The sequence below is a fragment of the Alligator mississippiensis genome, chromosome 13 (genome assembly GCF_030867095.1).
Source record: "Alligator mississippiensis isolate rAllMis1 chromosome 13, rAllMis1, whole genome shotgun sequence".
NCBI lineage: Eukaryota > Metazoa > Chordata > Crocodylia > Alligatoridae > Alligator > Alligator mississippiensis.
In genome coordinates this window covers 8,016,232-8,037,588 of record NC_081836.1, presented here as the reverse complement: position 1 = coordinate 8,037,588, position 21,357 = coordinate 8,016,232, and the positions used below count along the sequence as shown (strand labels likewise).

The following is a 21,357-nucleotide window of genomic DNA, read 5'->3' as shown; positions in this document are numbered from 1 at the left end:
GCTTCGTACTTGCTTGAAATGAAAGATGTAACAAGCAGTTCAATCTTCGTCCTAGAAAAGGTATTCTCTCCCCCTCCAACACCTGGGGACATCCCCTGGGTCAGGGGCAGGCCACACTCCTCATCACTCACTTTAAACTGATGATGACTGACTATGATGGCTGGGGACATAGCAGGGCATTTGTGATTGTAGCTTGGTGAGCAATGGGCTTTGCAACACAGCATAATTAAAACGCCCACAGAACAAAGCAGAGACCTGCAGATCTCCAAAGAGGATCATTCAACCTACCCCCCTGTGAATTACTGGAACTGTAATTTTGGTATGATTTAAACAAGTCTTTATAAGACCAGATCAAACACACCCCTCACTGCATTTTCTTGTTTCCACTGCAGCAAAGAAAAGGCTTTGCTATTCTTTCACAGCAATGGATAACACAGAACAACTCTGTCCTTGGCTTTGGCTGTGAACCAGGTGTAGCAACCTCCTTTTCTTATTGTCTACACTGCTGCTGTGCGCCTGTGTGCTTTCATTCCAGCCATGCTGCAGGCACAGGCAGCCAGAAGGCTGGAGGAAAGGAAGACTGTTGACAGCTGAGCTTTGTTGTAAAGGGGCCTCAAAAATCTCTCAGAGAAGAGAGGGGTGTTTAGTCTTGGTGAAAAAAAATAAAAAAGAAAAGAAGAAAGGAAAAAAAAAAAAAATCAACCACCGTAGATTACACCAGACTTTTAATGTCAGGGAGGAACCGGTGAGGAACTGGACAGCTTGGAGAGATGCTTTCAGTTGGAAATAAGGTACCACTCCCATGTTGTGTCCTTGGCCATGTGTCCAGCAAGCTTCAGGTAGTAGGGGTAGACCGCCGCATAGAACAAACAGCCAGTGCAGAGCTAAGACAGGCACAGGAATGAAAGGCTCTTGTCGCATTACCCTGAATTGTCACCTGGAAGGAAACCTGGGCTAATTGTCAGAAAACAGGATGGGGAGTCAGAAACTGTTATGTTCCAGTAACTTGAGTGTGGCAGCCACCCAGGTCTGATTCTTCTCCTACTAATACCCACGACAAAACCTGCATCAGCTTTAGTATCAAATCCTCTAGCGCCTCACCTCCACAGCCCCTTTAAAAGAGGGGCAATCACTCCAATTCACCTGCTTCACCAGGGCTGGGGGAGGATTAATTAGTAATTCGTTAAGGATGACAAGGCCTTTTGAAGATGAAATCCCTATTCAAGCACCAAGCATTATTACTGCAGATTCTCCACGTGGGCTGTAACTCCAGAAAGTGTAGTGGTGGGTCACAGCTGCAGTCGCATCAAAGACAGGGAGTGTTCAGAGAAAGGGTCTCTGGCATTTAGCCCATCTCTAGATTACCGGGGAAGGCTCAGAGCTTTAGTCAGATAATGAGAACAGCTGCAATGATGTTAGATAGGATTAACACATTAGAAGGGATATAAACCATTCTGCTTGGAGACATAAGGCAACCCCTGACTACTACCAGTGGGTTTTGACTGGGACTTCAGCAGTGGATGAGGTCTCCCAAAACCTCCCTCTGAAGCAGCTGGTGCCGAGAAGGGAAAATGCTTATTCTTTTGTTCCTAAAGCAGCATTCTAGCAATGATGCTCCATTTAAATCTCCCCCATTTGAGAAGCTGTGCATACTCTTCCTTATTTGGCAAAGAAAATAGCAACCAAAGCTTCTATTTCTTCATGCACCTAACAATTCAGTTTGCCCCCCTCAAAAAGCTGAGTTCTTTAATCATGAGACAGTCACCACAAAGGGAAGGGATCACCAGCACCGCTTGGCTAGACCCCAAGAAAGAAAGAAATCTCCCACCTGTGTCTTTACATTAAGCAAATGTGACAAATCCCACAACAAGCCCCCAGGGGACTTTGTTTCAAATGACACAAATTACAGGCAAAAGAGCTCACTGTATAAGGAAGCCTGACAAGATGCATCCCAGCTTCTATTAGCCAGGTCAGGACCTATGGATCTCTCGGAGAGCGCCGGGAAGCAGCAGTTAGCACGTCACCTAACTCCAGAGGACACTTTCCCCCTTGCAAACTGTAATTCTCAAGCTACAAAGCAAGTGATTGACAAGAAAGCAAATTAATGATGCCGAGGAGAATGGTACCTCAAACAGAATGGGCTCAGGCAATCTGAGGGCCAGAGCTTTGCAACAGCCAAGAAAATGCAACGCTCTGCACTGAGAGCACCGGGGAGGACGTATGCAGAATACTATAGAGTTTGCTTGGCAGAAAGACTTTTTTGCATCTTTCCCTTTCCTTCACGAACACTTCTTCTGTTGACAGATGGACTGCTTTGGGGGGAGAACGACCTGATGCCTTGAAAGCCTGACACCAAGCCTAACAAAAACAATAAGACCCCATAGATAGCACCTTGGATCCAAGACAATCTGAGGCAGTTCAAAATACAGCAAACGTGTATTGGAAATGCAAAGTCCGTTGAGGCTCGGCTCTGTGGGTACGGCAACACAGCATGAAAGTTCAGTAGAAGAGGAGTTCATGAATAATTTTTCCACTGAACTTAACTTCCCTTTGTTAAATGCCAATATTGTCTCCCATTCCCTCTGATCCTCGCTGTCGTGCATTTGCATTTTTACAGACTTGCATTTTGGCTTCTATTCTACCCAGGAGAGCACATAAAACACTAGCGGACTCTCCCTATGCCTGAAGAAGGGTGCTTGTGCCCGACAGCTTGCAAGAACAAGTTTTCCAATGATTTAGTTGGTCTAATAAGAGATATCACATCTACCCAACAAACCTTGTCTGCCGGTGTCCTTAGACCAACGTGGTTACAACCAACCACCCTAATGGCATTCTTAGCACCATACAAAGAGTCTCTACTCTAACGAGCATCCGATTACAGTGGAGGCACAGGGCAAGGACAAACAGTTTTGAAAGGGGAGAGCGATCTCTTGCTCCCGTAATGCTCTAACTCTTACATCACTACAGGCTCAGGCAACGTAAGTGTAGCAAAACAGCTCTAGCTTTAACCTTGATTTGTGTAGGATCAAAGTTAGGGTGATTTTGCTCACCCACAAAACTGTAAGTTTTTTAACTTTTCATACAGGAACCCAAACTGCATCTCTGCAGGCAAGTCACGGATGTGGAAACCTCTGCTACATTTTTGGTGAGCTGTGCATCTGGATGAAAACTGTAAAATTCAGCAATTTTAGTCTGGAAACTAGGTTAAAATGCAGGCTGTTCAGCTGAGCTGGCACTGAGTTTTAGGAGGGTCTCGGCTGAACCTGGCTTCAAACCCTCACGTAGATGGGGGCAAATACAGACAGTTGGACTGAAGCTTCACAGACCCAAACCACCAGGGTCCTTGCAGCTCCTCTCCACTCTGTGACCCAGAGATTTAAACAGCTGGTGACTAGTCTAGTGAACATCCCCCCCGGTCAGCAGCTGGACCCCCTCCAGCCCACCGCTGCCTGGGAACATACAGCACAGAGGAGACACTGAGGGTACGCAGAGCAGTGGGAAGGAGAAGCATCTTCCAAGCCATGCAGAGAAAACATACAATCTCTCAGCTCCCTCTCCTGCAGCTGAAGCCAGCCTCAGCTGTAATAATACAGATCCATCCGCAGGAGCCAAGGGCAGTCTAAAACACATACCCCACCTACACTAGGTTAGCAAGTGAAGGACACAGATGAATGGAAAGTTCAATATACCTTTAAAACAGGCATGCAGGCAGAAGTGAAATCAGAAGGGCATTTTTAGCTCCCTGGGAAGCAGCCCTTAGAGTTTAATCCTGCCAGGTCCTGAGTAATCCTTGAAGCTTCCCCAATAAGCAATCAGGGCACTCGGCACTTAGCAGGATTGAGCGCTTCATGGGAAGGACATGGCAGCAAATATCTCTGCTTAAACCAAACAGAGTTCACGGGCACTCAGACAACCTGCAACGAGCCAGGGAAGCACAGACGCATGGAGAGTGGACTGGCATTTCAAGTGGGTCAGTGGGAAAGAGGCCACATGATGGCTTCTTGTTCAAATGATAGAAATCAGCTAATTCTGGGGTGGGAGCTGGTGACACCACGGAGCTCTGAGATTTCAGGTTTGATCCCCAAACTGAAAGCAACGCCCAAGACGCAGAGTCCACAGGAGTGACCGTCAACTGCCCCACACGGAAACACGCTGCTGGTTGAAACCTTTGGACAGCAGCTCCATCTCAGGCAAATGCCGGTCAGACATGGGTACCTTCAGACCTCAAATGAAAGATCTGCCATGTTAGGAAAGAGAAATGGAGGTGAGCAGAGATCCCAGCAAGTCCGCTGCCCCTGACAAAGCACCTTCTGTTTCTCTCTGGGGCGGAGCGTCAAGAAGAGAAACAGAGCCAGACGAGCGGGGTAAAGGAAACCCAGAGGTCTGTCTTATTGCTTCCCTCTTATCAAGTTCAGACTGGCACCTCTAATGCAGTCGCTCCTAAGGAGACTGGAAGGGAGGGAGGCAATAAACTAACTTTAAACACAAGTCACCTTTTAACATTCTTCAAGCAACCACCTTTTGACCCAAGGTTGTTAGAAAATTCCCCCCTTCTCAGTGGTTTCCCAAAGGAATCTGCAGCCAGTACCATGTGAAGACAGCTCTCCGCTCCAGCCGCTGTTTGAGGAGCTTTCATTCATTCTTTGAGCCACTGACAAGTTGGATGGTTAAATAAACAGAAAGACACGCAGCTGACACAGTATTTATGCCTCTTTGGTTTTCTGTTGGGAGGCAGTCGCAGAGACTTTGGTAGGTTGGCTCACGTGTTAAACCTCCGTGGACTCCAATGCAGAGCATTCTGCAATCTGGGCAATTTTACCCATGACAGGCGGCATCTCTTCATCCTAAACTAAGCTCAGATATTCCAAACATTGCTTTGGCAAGGAAGGAAAATACAAGTTTATTTAGCAGCATAGAACAGAAGTGGGAAGGAATAAGGATGGAGTTTTGTATCTTATGCATGCACCTTGGACATGCAATGTTTAAAAGCCTTAATTTTGGGCATATATTATTGACAGGCCAATGGACGAACCACAGTTGGTCCAAAACATGCTGAAGTCAACTCAGAAACTCCGACTGTCCTCAACGGGCATTTTGTCAGGTCATTATATTGCCTAAACCTGTAGGCAGCTGCGATTTTGTAGGTGTTACTTATACGTCTACATGATGGACTGCAGGGCAGGGCAAAGTCACCTGAGCCAGCTTTAAATCCACTAGCTTGGGTTCTAGCAGCAATCTAAACACAGCAGCATGAAATACATATATGTTTAATTATCCAGCCAAGTAGGATAACTAAACCCACACTAGTGGCTCCGTGGCATGGTGGCCAGATTGTTTATGGGACCTGAGCTAGTTTAAACGACCTAGCTTGGATTACCTCTACCAGGCAATGTAGTCTGCAGTGTACACATAACCCTTAGCCTCTCCACCGCGGTCTCTCAGATCTTTGCAGCCTCAGGGAAGAGACTCCTTTGTATGCCCTGCTTTACACCTGTTGCACTGGGTCCTGAAGCAGTGGTGTGAGGCAGTGAATACAATTCAAATCCATGTCCCAGATGGCAGAAAGAAGAAAGGGACTGAGGAAGTAAGAATGCATTGCAAGGGACTATTCCACGCTACATCAGAGGGTAGAGCTACCACTAGCTGCCCAAATGGTATTAGTGACTGTCTGTATCCCAGTGAGCTCTGTTAAACTCCAATGGAAAGCTGTGATCAAGAGTAGTTAGTACTGACAGCTTTTTCCAACACGTACAAAATGCATCAGATTCAGCTGAAAAGGGCAGTGCAGGAAGATCCCATCCTTTCCCTTTGGTAACACTGGCAAAAAATAAATAAATAAAAGAATAAACATTTGGGAATTTTTGACCAGTAACAAAATGCCCTGTAGCTCCTCATCAATATGGGCAGCAATAAGCACCGAGAAAGCTGAGGCTGGTCTTTTAATTACCCCAGTGATTTCTGTGTACACCCCAGTACGATCTCCCCGGGCACATCACTGCAAGTTGTTCAAGCAAGCAGGAAAACCTACTTTTCCTGCACTTCACAGCACTGCTCCATCTTTCTCAGAACCAATGACACCACAAATACCCCTCAGCGTGTGTGCGTGTGTGCACACACGTGCACAAAGGTGACTGACATTCACAGAAAGATGCCGTATTTGGATGAAAGTAGAAGATCTTACCATCTTCGTGCCCCTCTCTGTTCCTCCGCCGATGTCTGTCTCGTCGGTGGCTAACAACCGACTCCGTTCCTGTTTCATTGTCCAGTCCATCTCGGCTGCTGGCGGCATTTGGACTGTGACAGAAAAGATGGAGGAAAACAAACTGGAGTCATTTGAGACAACCCCGCCACTGCATTTAGCACCCTGGAAGGGTGCTGACTCTCTAGCCCCCAGGAACAAATACATAATGCAGATACAAAGGCAACCTGCTGGAAAAAAATGTGTCCCTGTAAAAAAGATTGTTTGCCCTTGCACTAATTTTGGCATCCCAGCATCCCCACACAGCTTGCAAAACCTCCCAATTGCGATCACGTAGGAATCAAGAGTTGGTCATAAGTTTGTCTAATAGTGACAAGCTGGGGGTAGTAGTGAAGAAGCAGTATTTGGGGCAGAAGCAGTAGTTAGGGCAGACGCTCTGAAAAGAGGACAGTGACCATGAGTTAGACTTCTGCTCAGCTCTCCCTTGGGTATTTTACACTGGAGTCGTGTTGCAGGAAACACATGCCATTTGCTTGGCCAACTCTACTGCAGCTCGCCACCTTGACTGCTCATTCACCCATGGAATGGGACCCTAGCCTTGCTGACAGCAACCTGGGCTGGGCTACCAGCTGCCTGGGAGCAGAATGGCATAAAGCAGAGCTGACAGAAGATCCCTTCCTGCCACCTGTCCCTGTCCCAGCGCTAACCCTCATCTTCCACCAGTCCCTGCCTTCTCCCTGCTGGTCCTCAAGGCTAGGGAAAGAGCAGAGAGCCAGGTTGAGAGAGCAGCTTCCAAGGGTAAGGGGTCTATGACAAAGGAGACAAGAATCCAGTTGGGGCCCACTCCAAACAAATCCTCACCCATCCCCAGCTCTCTCTTCTGGGCCAGCTTCTTCTACGATCCCAGTTTGCCACTTAAAGCTTTTCAACTGAGCTGCTGGGATGTAATTCAGGCAAGAGGGAGGGTGAGGGGGACATTGTGGGGTGAATCTGGACAAATACCAAGTCCAATAACATGAGCAATACTGGCTCCCTATTCCTGGTCTTCAGGGGGCTGCTGCTCAGTCCTTCCAAACCAGGATGCCTGTCACACACAATTTAAATATCTGAATTGAATCAAATGACAGTTAGTTTGATAGCCAGCCACCATGGTTGTAATACGTAGCACTGTGTCTATAACCCCATTTATCTGCAACCCATCTGTTGAGACCACCACCGAGGAAAAAGAATGAACCATGACAAAGTGGGGTTGGCCAAAGCAGAGGAGAATGCTCATTTTTTCCCTCCTGAACAGCATTAGCCCGCACTATACACGTCTCCCTTTGGGCTCCATGTGTTTTATAGCTCTCTATCAGTCTCGTGTTTCATAAATGGCATTGAAGCATTCATGGGGAAGGCAATAAGAAAAGCCTCCCAGAGGGCTCACAGCAGGCTGTAAGCTCATTTTAATGAACTGGTCTGTAGAAAGTGATCCACAGCACTTCTAAAATGCAGACAGAATATGATCTAACATGCCTCTCAACGAGGATTTCCCTTACAGTGGGGAAGTGGAGGAGCAGTGGACACTGCTCCTGCTCTCTTCAAGCACCTACTCACCAAAGCAGCCCCAGTTCATGGACGTGCCATGCAGCTGCAGTTTGCATTATCTGCATCACAAGTTTGTCCAAGCTATGCTGATAATGCTGATGAGCTGAGACTGCACTTCTCTAGAGAAGCAGCAATTGGGGTGGCACTCTACAAGGAGCACAGTGGCTGAATAGTGCTGTCTTTCACTCACATGTCCCCAAGGTGTTTGCACTGGAGTCTTGCTGCTGCAAAAAACACCACTAACTAAGTATTTAAAGGACCTTCATCACAAGATCTTCATCACAGTGCTCCAACTCTGACCCTTCTTCCTTCCTGCCAGCAGCTGAATGGACATCTCTGTTCCAAGGACAGATAATGGGATGATAAATTTCAGAGAGGCCACAATAAATGGAGTTAATGATATTATGGGAGTACTTTATTGATTATGTTGATTGAAAAAGGAAAACTATTGTATACCCTGACAAAGCTGAAGAGCATACATGTAACAGATTCCCAGAGGACTTAAAAGACCATTATAAGGACATCTATTTAACATCCCCGTTGTGTTTCTTCTTTTCTTTTGCATTTCTGTTTGATATGCTATACAATGGTGAACTCGAGTAACACCATCAAATGTAACAACAATGTACTTAATCACTCAACTGTACCTTCCAGCTAAGACCATTACAAGCACTAATTAAGCCTCCTTGCCTCTATGGTAGAGGAAAGCATTATCTCCATTTTATATATGGGAAAGCTGATGTCAGGAGCGGTTAAGTGATGTATCCATCACAGAATCAGGAACAGTATCAAGGAGTTGGGACTCCCTGTCCACATTGTAATCGCAACATCCTTCTGACCCAATGGATACGCCAGCCAGTCATCAATGAGCCCTGCTCAGCCCCCAGGTAGGAGGCAAAAATTCCTTTTAGATCCTGGAAGTTTGCTCTGGAGGTAAGAGATGCAGTTTCCCAAATTAAATGTGGCCACCAGCTCAGCCTCTGCATTCACCAAAGAGGCTCAGAGAGTCTGTAATCCTGGATACTGACTGAACTGGGAACCCTGTACCTTTTGGTTTCTCTGTTAACATATGGTGCATAAAGCCCTGGACAAGGGCTCAGGAGAGCTGGGTTCTATTCCCAACCCTCCCCATAACCCTAGAGGAGTTACTTAACTGCCCCGTGCCTCAGTGTCTCCCTCTGTGAATTGGGGATAATGTTATGCCCCCAGCTTTAAGGGGGTAAGTACTGGTAGTAACCTATAGAGGTGCCTTTTAGAGATTGTGAGAGTCCGTCCCATGGAAGTGATGAACTAGTGCCAAGGCAACCAAAACCACTAAGCTCTGCACGAGAGTAGGCATAACTTAAAGATGAGCCATGACAAGTCATACATTACTTAGGCAGGGTACTGCTGCTGAAGGCATCCCCCCACCTCCTCATACAGGCTGAGGATCCGCTGGAGATGCCCCATCATCACAGTTACACAATCATGGGCGTGAATCGCTAGAGCAAGCCAAGCACTTCCACTGGACAGTGCAGGACACAGACATCCAAGAGACCCTACCACTCTCCCTGCCACCAAGGCCAATTCTTTTAAGAGCATCCAAAAATATGCATTGCTTTCATGAGAAAAAGCCTTGCTGTTTGTTTCTCGTAAAAACCCACACCGCCAATGAAGACTGCATCTTTACTCCAACCCAAATGGGGGATGACAGAAACCACCGTTGACTTTCCTCAGTGTTGAGCTTTGGAGAGAGTACACCAACAGGCTGGGGGTACCGCTTCTGAACCCTACAGTTCAGTGCAAGAGCATCCACATTGCAGCTCTCAGATTCATAGATTCATAGATGTTAGGGTCGGAAGGGACCTCAATAGATCATCAAGTCCGACCCCCTGCATAAGCAGGAAAGAGTGCTGGGTCTAGATGACCCCAGCTAGATACTCGTCTAACCTCCTCTTGAAGACCCCCAGGGTAGGGGAGAGCACCACCTCCCTTGGGAGCCCGTTCCAGACCTTGGCCACTCGAACTGTGAAGAAGTTCTTCCTAATGTCCAGTCTAAATCTGCTCTCTGCTAGCTTGTGGCCATTGTTTCTTGTAACCCCCGGGGGCGCCTTGGTGAATAAATACTCACCAATTCCCTTCTGTGCCCCCGTGATGAACTTATAGGCAGCCACAAGGTCGCCTCTCAACCTTCTCTTGCGGAGGCTGAAAAGGTCCAGTTTCTCTAGTCTCTCCTCGTAGGGCTTGGTCTGCAGGCCCTTGACCATACGAGTTGTCCTTCGCTGTACCCTCTCCAGGTTATCCGCATCCTTCTTGAAGTGTGGCGCCCAGAATTGCACGCAGTACTCCAACTGCGGTCTGACCAGCGCCCTATAGAGGGGAAGTATCACCTCCCTGGACCTATTCGTCATGCATCTGCTGATGCACGATAAAGTGCCATTGGCTTTTCTGATGGCTTCGTCACACTGCCGGCTCATGTTCAACTTGGAGTCCACTAGGACTCCAAGATCCCTTTCCACCTCTGTGCCACCCAGCAGGTCATTCCCTAGGCTGTAGGTGTGCTGGACATTTTTCCTCCCTAAGTGCAGCACTTTGCATTTCCCCTTGTTGAACTGCATCCTGTTGTTTTCTGCCCACTTGTCCAGCCTATCCAGGTCTGCCTGCAGCTGTTCCCTGCCCTCCGGCGTGTCCACTTCTCCCCATAGCTTTGCGTCATCTGCAAACTTGGACAGAGTACATTTCACTCCCACGTCCAAGTCGCTGATGAAGACATTAAAGAGTATCGGTCCAAGGACCGAACCCTGCGGGACCCCACTGCCCACACCCTTCCAGGTCGAGACCGACCCATCTACCACGACTCTTTGGGTGCGACCCTGTAGCCAATTCGCCACCCACCGGACTGTGCAGTCATCCACATCACAGCCTCTTAATTTGTTCACCAGTATGGGGTGGGATACCGTATTGAAGGCCTTCCTGAAGTCCAAGTATACAACATCCACCCCTCCTCCTGTGTCCAGGCGTTTCGTAACCTGGTCATAGAAAGAGACTAGGTTGGTCAGGCACGATCTGCCCACCACAAACCCATGCTGGTTTCCCCTCAGCATAATTTGTCCTGCCGGGCTCTCACAAATGTGAGCCTTGATAATTTTTTCAAAGACTTTACCAAGGATGGAGGTGAGACTGACCGGCCTATAGTTGCCCGGGTCCTCCTTCCTCCCCTTTTTGAAAATGGGGACCACGTTAGCCCTTTTCCAGTCCTCCGGGACTTGGCCCGTGTGCCACGAGCATTCGAATATTCCCGCCAGTGGCTCTGCAATGACGTCGGCCAGTGCCTTCAGCACCCTCAGATGGAGCCCATCTGGGCCTGCCGACTTAAAGGCATCCAGTTCTTCCAAGTGACTCTGCACCACCTCAGGGTCTACGCATGGCAGTCTGGCGCCTTGCTGCTGCCTCTCTACAACCCCAGTGAGAGACTTGTCGTGCCCCTCGCTTAGGAACACTGAGGCAAAGAACTCGTTGAGGAGTTCAGCCTTGTCCCCCCTGTCTGTCACCAATTGCTTCTGCCCATTTAGCAGGGGTCCTATTCCTCCCTGGGCCTTCCTTTTACTCCCTATATATCTAAAAAACAATTTCTTGTTGTCCTTTACTTGGGTTGCCATCCTCAGCTCCATGGTAGCTTTGGCAGCTCCATGGTAGCTTTGGCAGCTCCATGGTAGCTTTGGCCTCCAGATGCTTTAGTCCTGAGTAACTGCTCCTGTTCTGCGCCCCCACAACCCTGCCCGTGGACCTCAGTCCTGACCAGCAGCCCTTCCTGACCTGCTGAGGAGATTCATTATGTAGCCTAACCTGATGGCTATGTGCCTGAGACTAATAAACTCACTTTTTTTGTGGCCTAGGCAGGTATGTGCTGAGCACGTTTGCAGGCAATAAGCTACACTGCACTTGCTGAACTGCACTAGCTGCATGCCCTGGCACTTGCCATTCATGAACTGAATAACGTGAAAATATCTACTGCACCCATTATGGAATGCAGGCCCCGATTCAAAAAAGCACACGCTTGAATTTTGATCAAGCCCAAGGGGACTTCAGGCCTGTGTTTTAGTAGTGGCCCAAACAGGCCTGCATTTGTTTGGGTGAGTTAACACAGAAAGGATGGAGAAAAAAAAGAACGTGAGAGACCTGGGCATTACTAACAGAGTAACACACTCCCTTCCTTTGTCCCTACACAATGCTGGGCATCAGGAGCTATGCTTGCAGGGCCTAGCTGGCTTTCATCAGTTAACCTCAGCAGCACCATCTAGTGACTACAGGCTGTTACCATGGATCACAGAGTGATCCAGCACACACAAAGGCTGCAAGAAAAATCATTGCCTTGGAAGTGAAATGCTGCTCCTCTTATCTCCCATTGCTTGGCAATTCAATTAGGTTCATTTTCCAGTAAATACTCCCTGGAGATGTATGTGAACACAAGCGTGTTGTGGGGCACACAAGGGTAGGTGGAGTGTGCCAGATCCTTAATCAGTGTAAATCAGCACAGCTCCTTGAAGCAACTGGAGCTGCACTGATTTAGAACAGCCGTCTCATCTGAACGACTCCGGTTCACTGTGCCAGGCTCTGAGCAAAGCCCACACGTGGGTGCAAAGTGCAACCGAGTTACTAGGGTTATAAAGAATCAGAAGTCCTCATTCTTGAATGTATCTGACTTTGTAGCACCCGCAAAGCAGTGTGGTGCCAGCAGCTCCATTTGGCAGGTGGGGAACTGAGATCCAGAAAGGCTTGGAGCCAAATCTGTAAAGGTCTTTAGGTTCCTAACTCCCCTTGGCTTTAACAGGCGTTGGGCACCTAAGGAAAAGTCTGGCCCCAGGTGCATTGCCTAAACTCACACAGAAAGGCAGAGCATAGAGCTGAACCTACATCCTCAGAGATGTAGGGTGCAATTCTAGCTGCAGGGTTGTCCTTCTTCCAGTTGAAACCAAGTGAGACTGTCCAAAGCAGTATATTATTTCTGATGTGCTGACTGAGCTAAGGTGCTTGTGGTGCTCAGCATTGACAGCCTGATTCAAATGCAGCGAAAGGCAGGAGGAAACAAAACACCCTCTTTCAAATTCAACCAAAAACAATCAAAGAGTCAAGACGGGTCAAAAACTCAATGTTGAGTAGGCAGCTGGTTGAGATCACCATTTATCCCTCTGGTGGGTATCACTACACTGTTGCCTTGATCCTCTGCCAACCAGCCTAGCACATCCACCTTGTCTCCTGTCTTTCATAGATCATTAGGGGCTGGAAGGGACCCTGCAGATCATCAGGTCCAGCCCCCCCCCGCTCTAGGCAGGAATACAACTGGGGTCAAGTGACCCCAGCAAGGTAACTGTCCAGTCTGAAAACCTCCAGGGTAGGTGACTGCGCCACCTCTGGAGGGTCACCCTCCCCATCCAAACCACTGATAAAGATGTTGAAGAGCACCAGTCAAAGCACAAACCGCTGAGGGGCACCACTACCCACTTTGCACCAGGATGACAAGACCTCTCTGGGTCCTATCCTGTAGCCAGTTTCCCACCCACTGAACCGTTGAGCAGCTGAGCCCACAGTCTTCCAGTTTTCCCACAAGGATATTGTGAGATACTAGATCAAAAGCCTTCTGGAAGTCTAGGTGTATAATGTCTACCTTGTCTCCCTTGTCCAGGTGGCGAGAGACCTGGTTGTAGAAGGAGATGAGACTGTCTAGAAGTCTTATGTTTGGATATTTGAGCACATACATGTCTTTTGGGGGAGTGGAGGGGGGGTGTTAATGAGCATCTAGAGCAACTGATACAGAGAGGCCCTCAGCTATGACTGGAGCTCCAAGGTGCTACAGCAAAAAAGAAAGGATGTAGGGGCCCATAGATATGGGCCATCAGTGGACACACTGAAAAACACCCATTTGAAATATGTGCATCTAGAAATAAAAACTGGAAGTGGCATTTATGAGGTGGGAGGTGATATCCCAGCATACAATAACACTGAAAAGGACATAGCTCTGTAATGGATCACCAGCTTAACAAGGCACCCCAGGTGCAAGGTGAACACAAACCTTGGATGTGTAAGCAGGGGGATATCACCTGAAAGCATGGAAGGGGCATCACCTCTGCATTCAGCCCCAGGGACCGCAGCAACTTGTCCAGGTCTTCCAGCCACACTTCAAAACCAATGGTGAAAAGTTGGAAAAGGTTAGGGAAAAGAGCTACAAGAATGATGGGAGGGTGTGGAAAATATGCCTTACAGAGCTGCTCCATCTATTTCCTTTATTGAAGGGAAGGTGAAGAGATGACTTTATCACCACCTAAAAACAACTATTTCTGACAGGAGATGGCTTCTTAATCTACCAGAAAATGACAGAAAACTGAAGCTAAATAAATTTAGATGAGAAATAAGGCGCACGTTTTTAATACCGAGGGTCATTAACCACCAGAACAGCTTACTTTAGGATGTGGTGGATCTTCTGTCTCTAAAGTGAGACTGGAGAGCAGAAATTACAAGCTCAATGCAGAGCTAGTCTAGCCTGGGCTGTGCTGGAGATCAGAGCACACCGTCACAATGATCCCTTCTGGCTTAAGAAATAGAAAAACTAAGAAACAGAAACATGTTCACATGGAGAAAGAGGCATCAAGGAGGACACAATTCTATGCCGGGGGCTCTCTCTTCTCCACAGAGGCACCCACACTACGTACTTGGGAAGCCTAAGAGGCAATTGGCCTGCAAGTGCAGATACCCATCAGTGACCGGCATAAGGAGGCTGCTGTTCCTATTGAATTCCACGGCAAACCTTCTCCTGGACTTCAGCAGTGACCATGCCTTTCAGGGAAAAGACTCAAACATAGGCGAAGTTTTCCAAACAGGGTTTCTGCCAACCTTAAGTCAACCCACAGCTTTGCTGAGGTCCTCTCCTCAACAGATGGTGAGCATTACAGCACTGTCCCCATTGCCCAGTGCCAACACCATGACAAATGCACTTGGCAGCAGAAGCAGGTTTGTGCAGGAGCAGGCCACGTGCCCAATGGTTTCTCTTTCCTCTCACTGCCGCACACATCCTCACAGCCTCATTAGGCCAGTGTCCCACTGGCCCATGAAAGCCGTGGTTTTTTCCTGTCCTAGTTTTCTTCCCTCCGCTGTTTATTCATCCAGCTGGCAACTCCCTCTCTCTACAGTAGGAGGGTCTAGATGGGCCTAAGTCTAATAATCCTAGATCTTCTGGATGCTACCCTGACTCTCTGGGTGACCTTGGGTTAGCATAAGTATTGACCTCTGGGTCTTTGCTTCCCTTTTTATGAAACGGGGACACCTGGCACACAATTCAGGGGAACTGCTATTCAATAGGACATAGCTGCAAGGACCTGGGAAGGTGGCAGGTGTAACAGCAGAGCAGGAGTTTACTCAATAACTTTAAAACCCAGGGATAGCAACTGGATCCTGCCTCTGAAGCGTGTGCGATTATGAACCACGGTTTAGTAAAGCCTCCTTAAATTTTAAGTTACGTACAGGTCAGGAAGACAAAGAATTAGTTATACTTGGATCATGTGACTGCAATCACAGGCTGCTCCTTGCCAGCGGAAAGCAAACCTTGAACACGAGAGGGCAGTGCAACCCTTGAAAGCACTGCAGCGTCAGGCCAGGGTTACTGTTCCCCAGTATTTCTCGCCCCCTCCAGAAGGCAGGAGGGCGCTTAGTCACAAGAAACACGCAAAACAAAGAGGCTCTCCCAGGCCATGGGCATCCCAGGCCGCAGGATGGGGGAAATGAGCAAGCACGGCAGGAACTCAGACTGCGTTTGCTGCCATGTGAGCCACAGGTCTGCTCCCATCCTTGCTGGTGATCTGGGAACATCAGCAATGCAGAGCCAAATATGAGGGGCAGGGGCAGAAGAGGAGAAAATGGAACAGATGTTAACCCCTCCGTGCCAGGGCTGCCGGCCATTCCGGCTCTCGCAGCACAAAGCCTGATGAAGGCAGGAAGGAAGATGTCGCAGCATCAGCATCCACGGAAGTACTGAGCAGGGGAACTCCATCTGCCAGGCACGAGAAAAAGCCGGCAGCACTGAATGCTCTGCCAGCTTCCAAGACAAAAAAAAAAATGGGCTAACTGTTCACTCAAGAAACTGTTTGCTTAATAAGTCTTAGTAAATGCTGGGCAGGATTGTTCAATCCAGTAAGAGAAGCAAGGCATCTCTGCATCAGCACCAAATGTGGAGCTGATAAAGACTGCAGGACTAATAGCCTTGGAGACCAGGAGCTCCTGTTTGCTGGAAGACGGGCAATACAGTCTGGTGCTTAAAGCCTGGAGCTGGTGTTCAGGAATTGTGTGACCTTGCAGCAAGTCACGTAGCATCTCCTTGCCTCAGTTTCCCCATCTGTTTAAAATCTCAAGCTATTACATGCTGATCAATAGGCGAGAGAAATTAACTCTTTCTTGATAACTAAGGATTCCAGCCACCCCAAAGTCCTACCTTATGGGGAGTCAGTCACTGTTATAGACAAAGGGCAAGCTGCAAAATTCAGACACCAAACTCATCAGTTCTTGACTTCAGTCCAGGCTCAGATTTAAGTATATGGGGCAGACTATCAAGCCTTTGGGGAAGTGCTCGAGGGCTCATGGATTAGTTTGGAAACAATACTAGAGATCTGAAAAGAGCATATAAAATACTAAGACCAGAATCCCGCTCTCGGTCCCCACCCCAGCGTAACTCTATAGGAACCGATGGAATTACTCTCACCCTGCATGTATAGCTGACATAATTAGGCTGCTATTTCATGCAGACACACCCGAGCCAGGGGAGGTACAGTCAGAGGTGTTAGTGTGTGTGCGCATATGTGTATGTGCATGTCAGGAGGGAGTAAATTGCCACTCCATAACAATATTCTGCTGCCTCTATGCACTGCATAATTATATATAACATAATAATAATAAATGGCTGTCACCCATGGCTCCAAACAGCATTAGCATTTCGCACCCTTCTCACCTCTCCCAAAGTGGGTTTTGAAACGATGAGTGATAGGAAGCTAATTTCACCTGAATGTGCTCAGCCATCCTTTATTTTTATTCCCCAAATCTAATGACCATATTTTAATAGAAATAACAAACACGTGGTACGTATTGCTGAGAGGCATGTAACATGACATGCTGTGAGCCTGAAGAGAGATGTGGGGAAGGAACCAGGTGAGAGTTTAGTACCCCGTGATTAAAAATAACTTGGTCTTACTGGAACGACGGAGGGCGCGAGTCTCCAATGCCGCCTGTTCTCTCGATGGGAGGTGGGATGTCTGTGTGGCTCTCGGTGCACTGGGAGCCCGTGTCAGAGTGAGAGCTCTCAGCCAGGACCAGCTGTAAAAAGAGAGGGGAGAATTAGATCCGCTTGTATCAGGTCTCCACGCTGTGATGTAAAGCGGCCAGCTACCACCCAACGTGCAATCCAGGAATGTCTAAATAAAATCTGAGGGAGAGAGAGGCTTGGAACTGAAATATGTATGGATCTCTGCCAGCCTTTCATTTAGTCCAGATCACTTGAGGTCTAAATATGACAGAAAATAACAGTCAAGGTTTACACAAAGCACCCAGGAGCCCTTGCCTAGTGCAAATGAAGCAGAAGTTTCTGGGTAGGGCACACATTGCAGTGAACCAATTTTGCTTTATGACTTCCTTCGAGCTTCCTAAGGAAACCTGGGACCCTTGACAGATCACCTGGGTAGAACCAAGCCTCTGGACCCCGGCAGGCTCTGAGGAACCCTTGAGAAATGTGCATGCATGAAATGCACTGGGGAACTCACTCTTCTCCCTGCCGCCAGTGTGATCAGTGGTATGATGATCTCAAACCAGCACAAACCCCACATGCAAAATCAAAATCCTCCAAGTCTGAGGATTTCCTCTGTAAATTCACAGGAGCTTGCACTCCAGGTGCTAAAGATATAGTCTACGATGATTACTTAGATGCATCATCCTGGAATTTGGGCAACTTTGAAATCTGGACTGGACCAGGATCCACATTCTGTGGCTCTCCATACTTCCATAAAGGGCCTGGATGAAAACCACCAATCCAAACACCTGCTAAATTAAGGGAAGGGCTGAAATCCCAGTCTCAGCCCAACTCTCCTGATGTCAGCCCATTTAGGTTACGACGACTAATATTCCCTCAATATATGGCTGCCAGAGAGGGAGGGTCACTTCCCACTAGCTCTGTAACCACCGTCCAACAGGCAAAATGTCTGGACAACTTCAATAAGCAGAGTATCCCTAATGATTTTGGGCATTTGTTCTTGTTTTGCAGGGTGTGTGCTTTCACTGGCCTATAATGGCCTGAAGCCACCTATAAAACAATGTTGCTATAACCACTGCCTCCAAAACCCCTCTGCCACAGACATCTGCATTCACAGAAGCTAGGGGCTGCTGGCAGGCAGCCAGACAGGTAGTAAGAAAGGATGCAAAGGACTCAACACAACGCTCGCATGGAAATGGGTAATTGGAGAAAAGCTACAGCAATCAATCTTCTCACCACTAATAACAGGCTTCCAGATACAGCCCGGTGTGCTTGGGGCTTATTGTGCATTCCAGTCTCATTACAAAAGAGTGTAAATTTTTCAGATAATGGACCAAACACCGCAGCTTTATTACTTCAACTTCTTATCAACGTGATCAATCACAAAAGAAACTTCCTGGAGATGGACAAATGGGACGCTAGGGTCACACAAGAGCCTGATTGCACTTAATCCTGCCTCCATTAAACTCAGTGGATAAAATGTCCATTAGCTTCAGCGTGCGCTGAATCAGGCCTAGGGCTGAGCATCATTTGGAAACGCACATGATCTGAGCTCTGTTCCCGATTCTTCCAGCGAGCCTGTGCAAGCTCAAGTGACTCGATTCCTCTCCGTGCCTCAGTTTCCACAACAGCGAGAGGAAGTCTGTGTTTACTTCCTTTTGCACAGTTACATTGTGCGACCAATTTAGTGTCTGTCACGCGATTAGTGATCCTGGGGTGGAAGGAGCCATCCGCTGTGTCATGCACTGATATAATGAAACCAGAAGTGCTTTGGCTACACCTCCTGTTTAAACCAGTGCCTCAAATCCGGGGTCGGAGATTTCAAAACACTGGTTCACAGGGTCATCCAACTTCATTTCCAATGGGGACTGGCAAACAAGAGGAGCAGTTTCCCACCCCAAAATAACGTGGCAACAGGCCCTGCTTCTAAGATAGGCAAACCCTGGCATTCAGCTGGAGAATGTAGGAAGCAAACAGGTTTGACAATTTGCTCTGTTCTTTGCCTCAAGTGAACTGCAAACCCTCCCAGTTATAAGAACTGATTATTATTTATATATTACAGTGGCGCCTGGTGGCCTGAACAGAGATTAGGCATCAATTGTGCCACAGACACCCAGTTCTCTTTCTGAAGAGCTTAAGTTCCAAGTACGCTAGAGAACGAGTGGGAGGAAGGCAATGGTATCAGCAACACTGCCCAGGGGAGAGACTGAGGCACAGAGCGATGAGGTGACTTTCCCAAGGTCATGGCAGGGCTTGAATAAACCCAGACCTCCCAAAGCCCCCATGCATTATTCTGATCATAAAAGACTGCCCTTCCTCTCGCTTTAGTGTTGAATATTTTGCCCAGCAATAGGGAGACCTTGATTAACCAGAAATGGCACGATAGCCAGCCAATACACAGGCTACCAAGCACGTGCAAAATGTTAACAATCCCTGACCGCTGCCAATACAAGCTATATTTGAACTAGTGACCTAGCAGTGAAGGGGCCCAGATCTTATTACCTATTCCCTGAGCCATCTAATCCCATTGCATGAGTCGGTTTAAACAACACGCTCAAGAAGTCTTTTAATTAAGTAGATGCACTAATACCAATGCAGATTATCACCCCTCACTAAAAGGCAACAAGGTCTCAGCTTCTCTATTTATAGAAAGAAGTGTGCACAAGAGCCAACACAATGTGAATGATCCTGACTGTAATTGGTTAATTCATCAAGGCTAATCCTAATATAATTCTTGGGTAAATACTAGCCGTCAGGACAAGGAGAGCAGGAGGGAAAATGGAAGTCCTGCAAGGCAGCCTGGACTCAGACAGGGAGCATATCACAGAAAGGAGCGGGTAAGAGAGAGGCGGACGACAAGGGACAACTTGCAGATGAAACGGCTCTCTGGAACCGCACAGAGCCAGTGACATTATTCATCACCCACGCATCACCCAAAAAGCGACGGTGCCAATATTGAAGGGACAGATGATGCGAGTGGCCTAATAACGTGGCAGCTGAACTTTCTGTATTTATTTATTCTGCATGGGGAAAGTTAATGGGAAAATATTTAGAAGGCATGCCGGCATTACGGGAAAACGAGCATCTTCCAGAGCGAGAGGCCTCCCCTAAGGAATTCTGATACTGGGGACAGCATTTGCACAATAAACCAAGGAATACATATAAAAGAGGCAGAGATGGGATGTAGACAAGATGCGAACGCTCCTCGCGCCTCCTCCCACTCCCAAATCCCAACGAGGTCTTCAAACAAGTCGAGCTGCATTTGCTTCAAAGCACGAAAACGCAGTAAATTCTCAAGGCTTTCTGCTGACAGGAACACCGGTCCCAATTATCTGCAGATTGAGCCAAGAGACAGAGAGGCCAACCCAAGGTCACTCTCTTCCTAGGGGAAAAGCAAAACAGAAAGAAGTATGGCATCTCACCTGTCCCGCTGGCAGGGCTGACAGCCACCTCTGGCAGTCCAGAGTTGCACCTTGACAAGGTAATTGTGCCAGCAAGATGGCAAGATGCCTTCAGCACATGTCCAAGAGCTTCAAAAGCTGCTGTCAACTCAGCTGTGCCTTAGGGACAAACTCTATGCATCTGAGATCTTCCCAAAGGGAGGCAGGTGCCCATTTCTTATTGGCACTCAACAGTGCCCTACTCCCTATGGCCCCTTTGAAAGTACCAGCCCTTGCAAATAGCTATTGCTATGGAGGAATCACGCAAACAACTATTTCTGATATGGCAGAGCCTCCTCTTCTCACTAAGCAATTCATTTGTCTCATTTCACAGATGGACAAAGTTGAAGCACATTAACAATGAGAGACTCATACTTGGTCACAAAGGAAGTCAGGGGCCAGGTGGGAGCAGGGCGCTGAAAGTTCAGGGTCCCACTTCTGGACTCTGGCTACAATCCTCCACCTCTAGGCCCAGAGATGGACGAGTGATGAAGTTGCCTACTCTGTTCTTCCACCAATGTGAGGAAGGCAACATACGGGGCTCCTGACAAATCTGAACGACAACCCTGCAAGGATGTACTGAAGAGGGAAAGGTCGGAGCGTCAACCCTCCTGGAGTCGGGACCACAAGGTTAGATTTGAGCCTTGTCAGGAATCAAACAGCGCACCTGTATGAAGTGAGATGGGTGCTTATTGAACTAGTCAACATGCTGCTTACATTTTGAATTCCACGGGCAGGGGGGTATCCTGAAGTTTCTCTTGGGTCTCTTCATCCGTTCGAGTTGTGCGGTTTTATCTAGCAGAGGACACTTCATCTTGAAGTTCGAGCACGGCCTTGGGAACCTGAACTCCGGGCTCTGACACTGACTT

The 21,357-nt window shown here is 47.9% G+C and overlaps 1 protein-coding gene across 2 annotated transcripts in view; it reads right to left on the bottom strand.

The window, feature by feature from the left end:
• Positions 1-21,357, bottom strand: part of DVL1 (dishevelled segment polarity protein 1) — a 177,684-nt gene that overhangs the window by 58,785 nt on the left and 97,542 nt on the right. For both annotated transcript variants that reach the window (XM_059716907.1, XM_059716908.1), the window contains exons 3-4: positions 16,998-17,119; positions 6,182-6,294 (exon numbers count right to left, since the gene is read on the bottom strand). In XM_059716907.1, the coding sequence (XP_059572890.1) occupies positions 6,182-6,294; positions 16,998-17,119 (235 nt within the window). The remainder of the gene's footprint in view (positions 1-6,181; positions 6,295-16,997; positions 17,120-21,357) is intronic.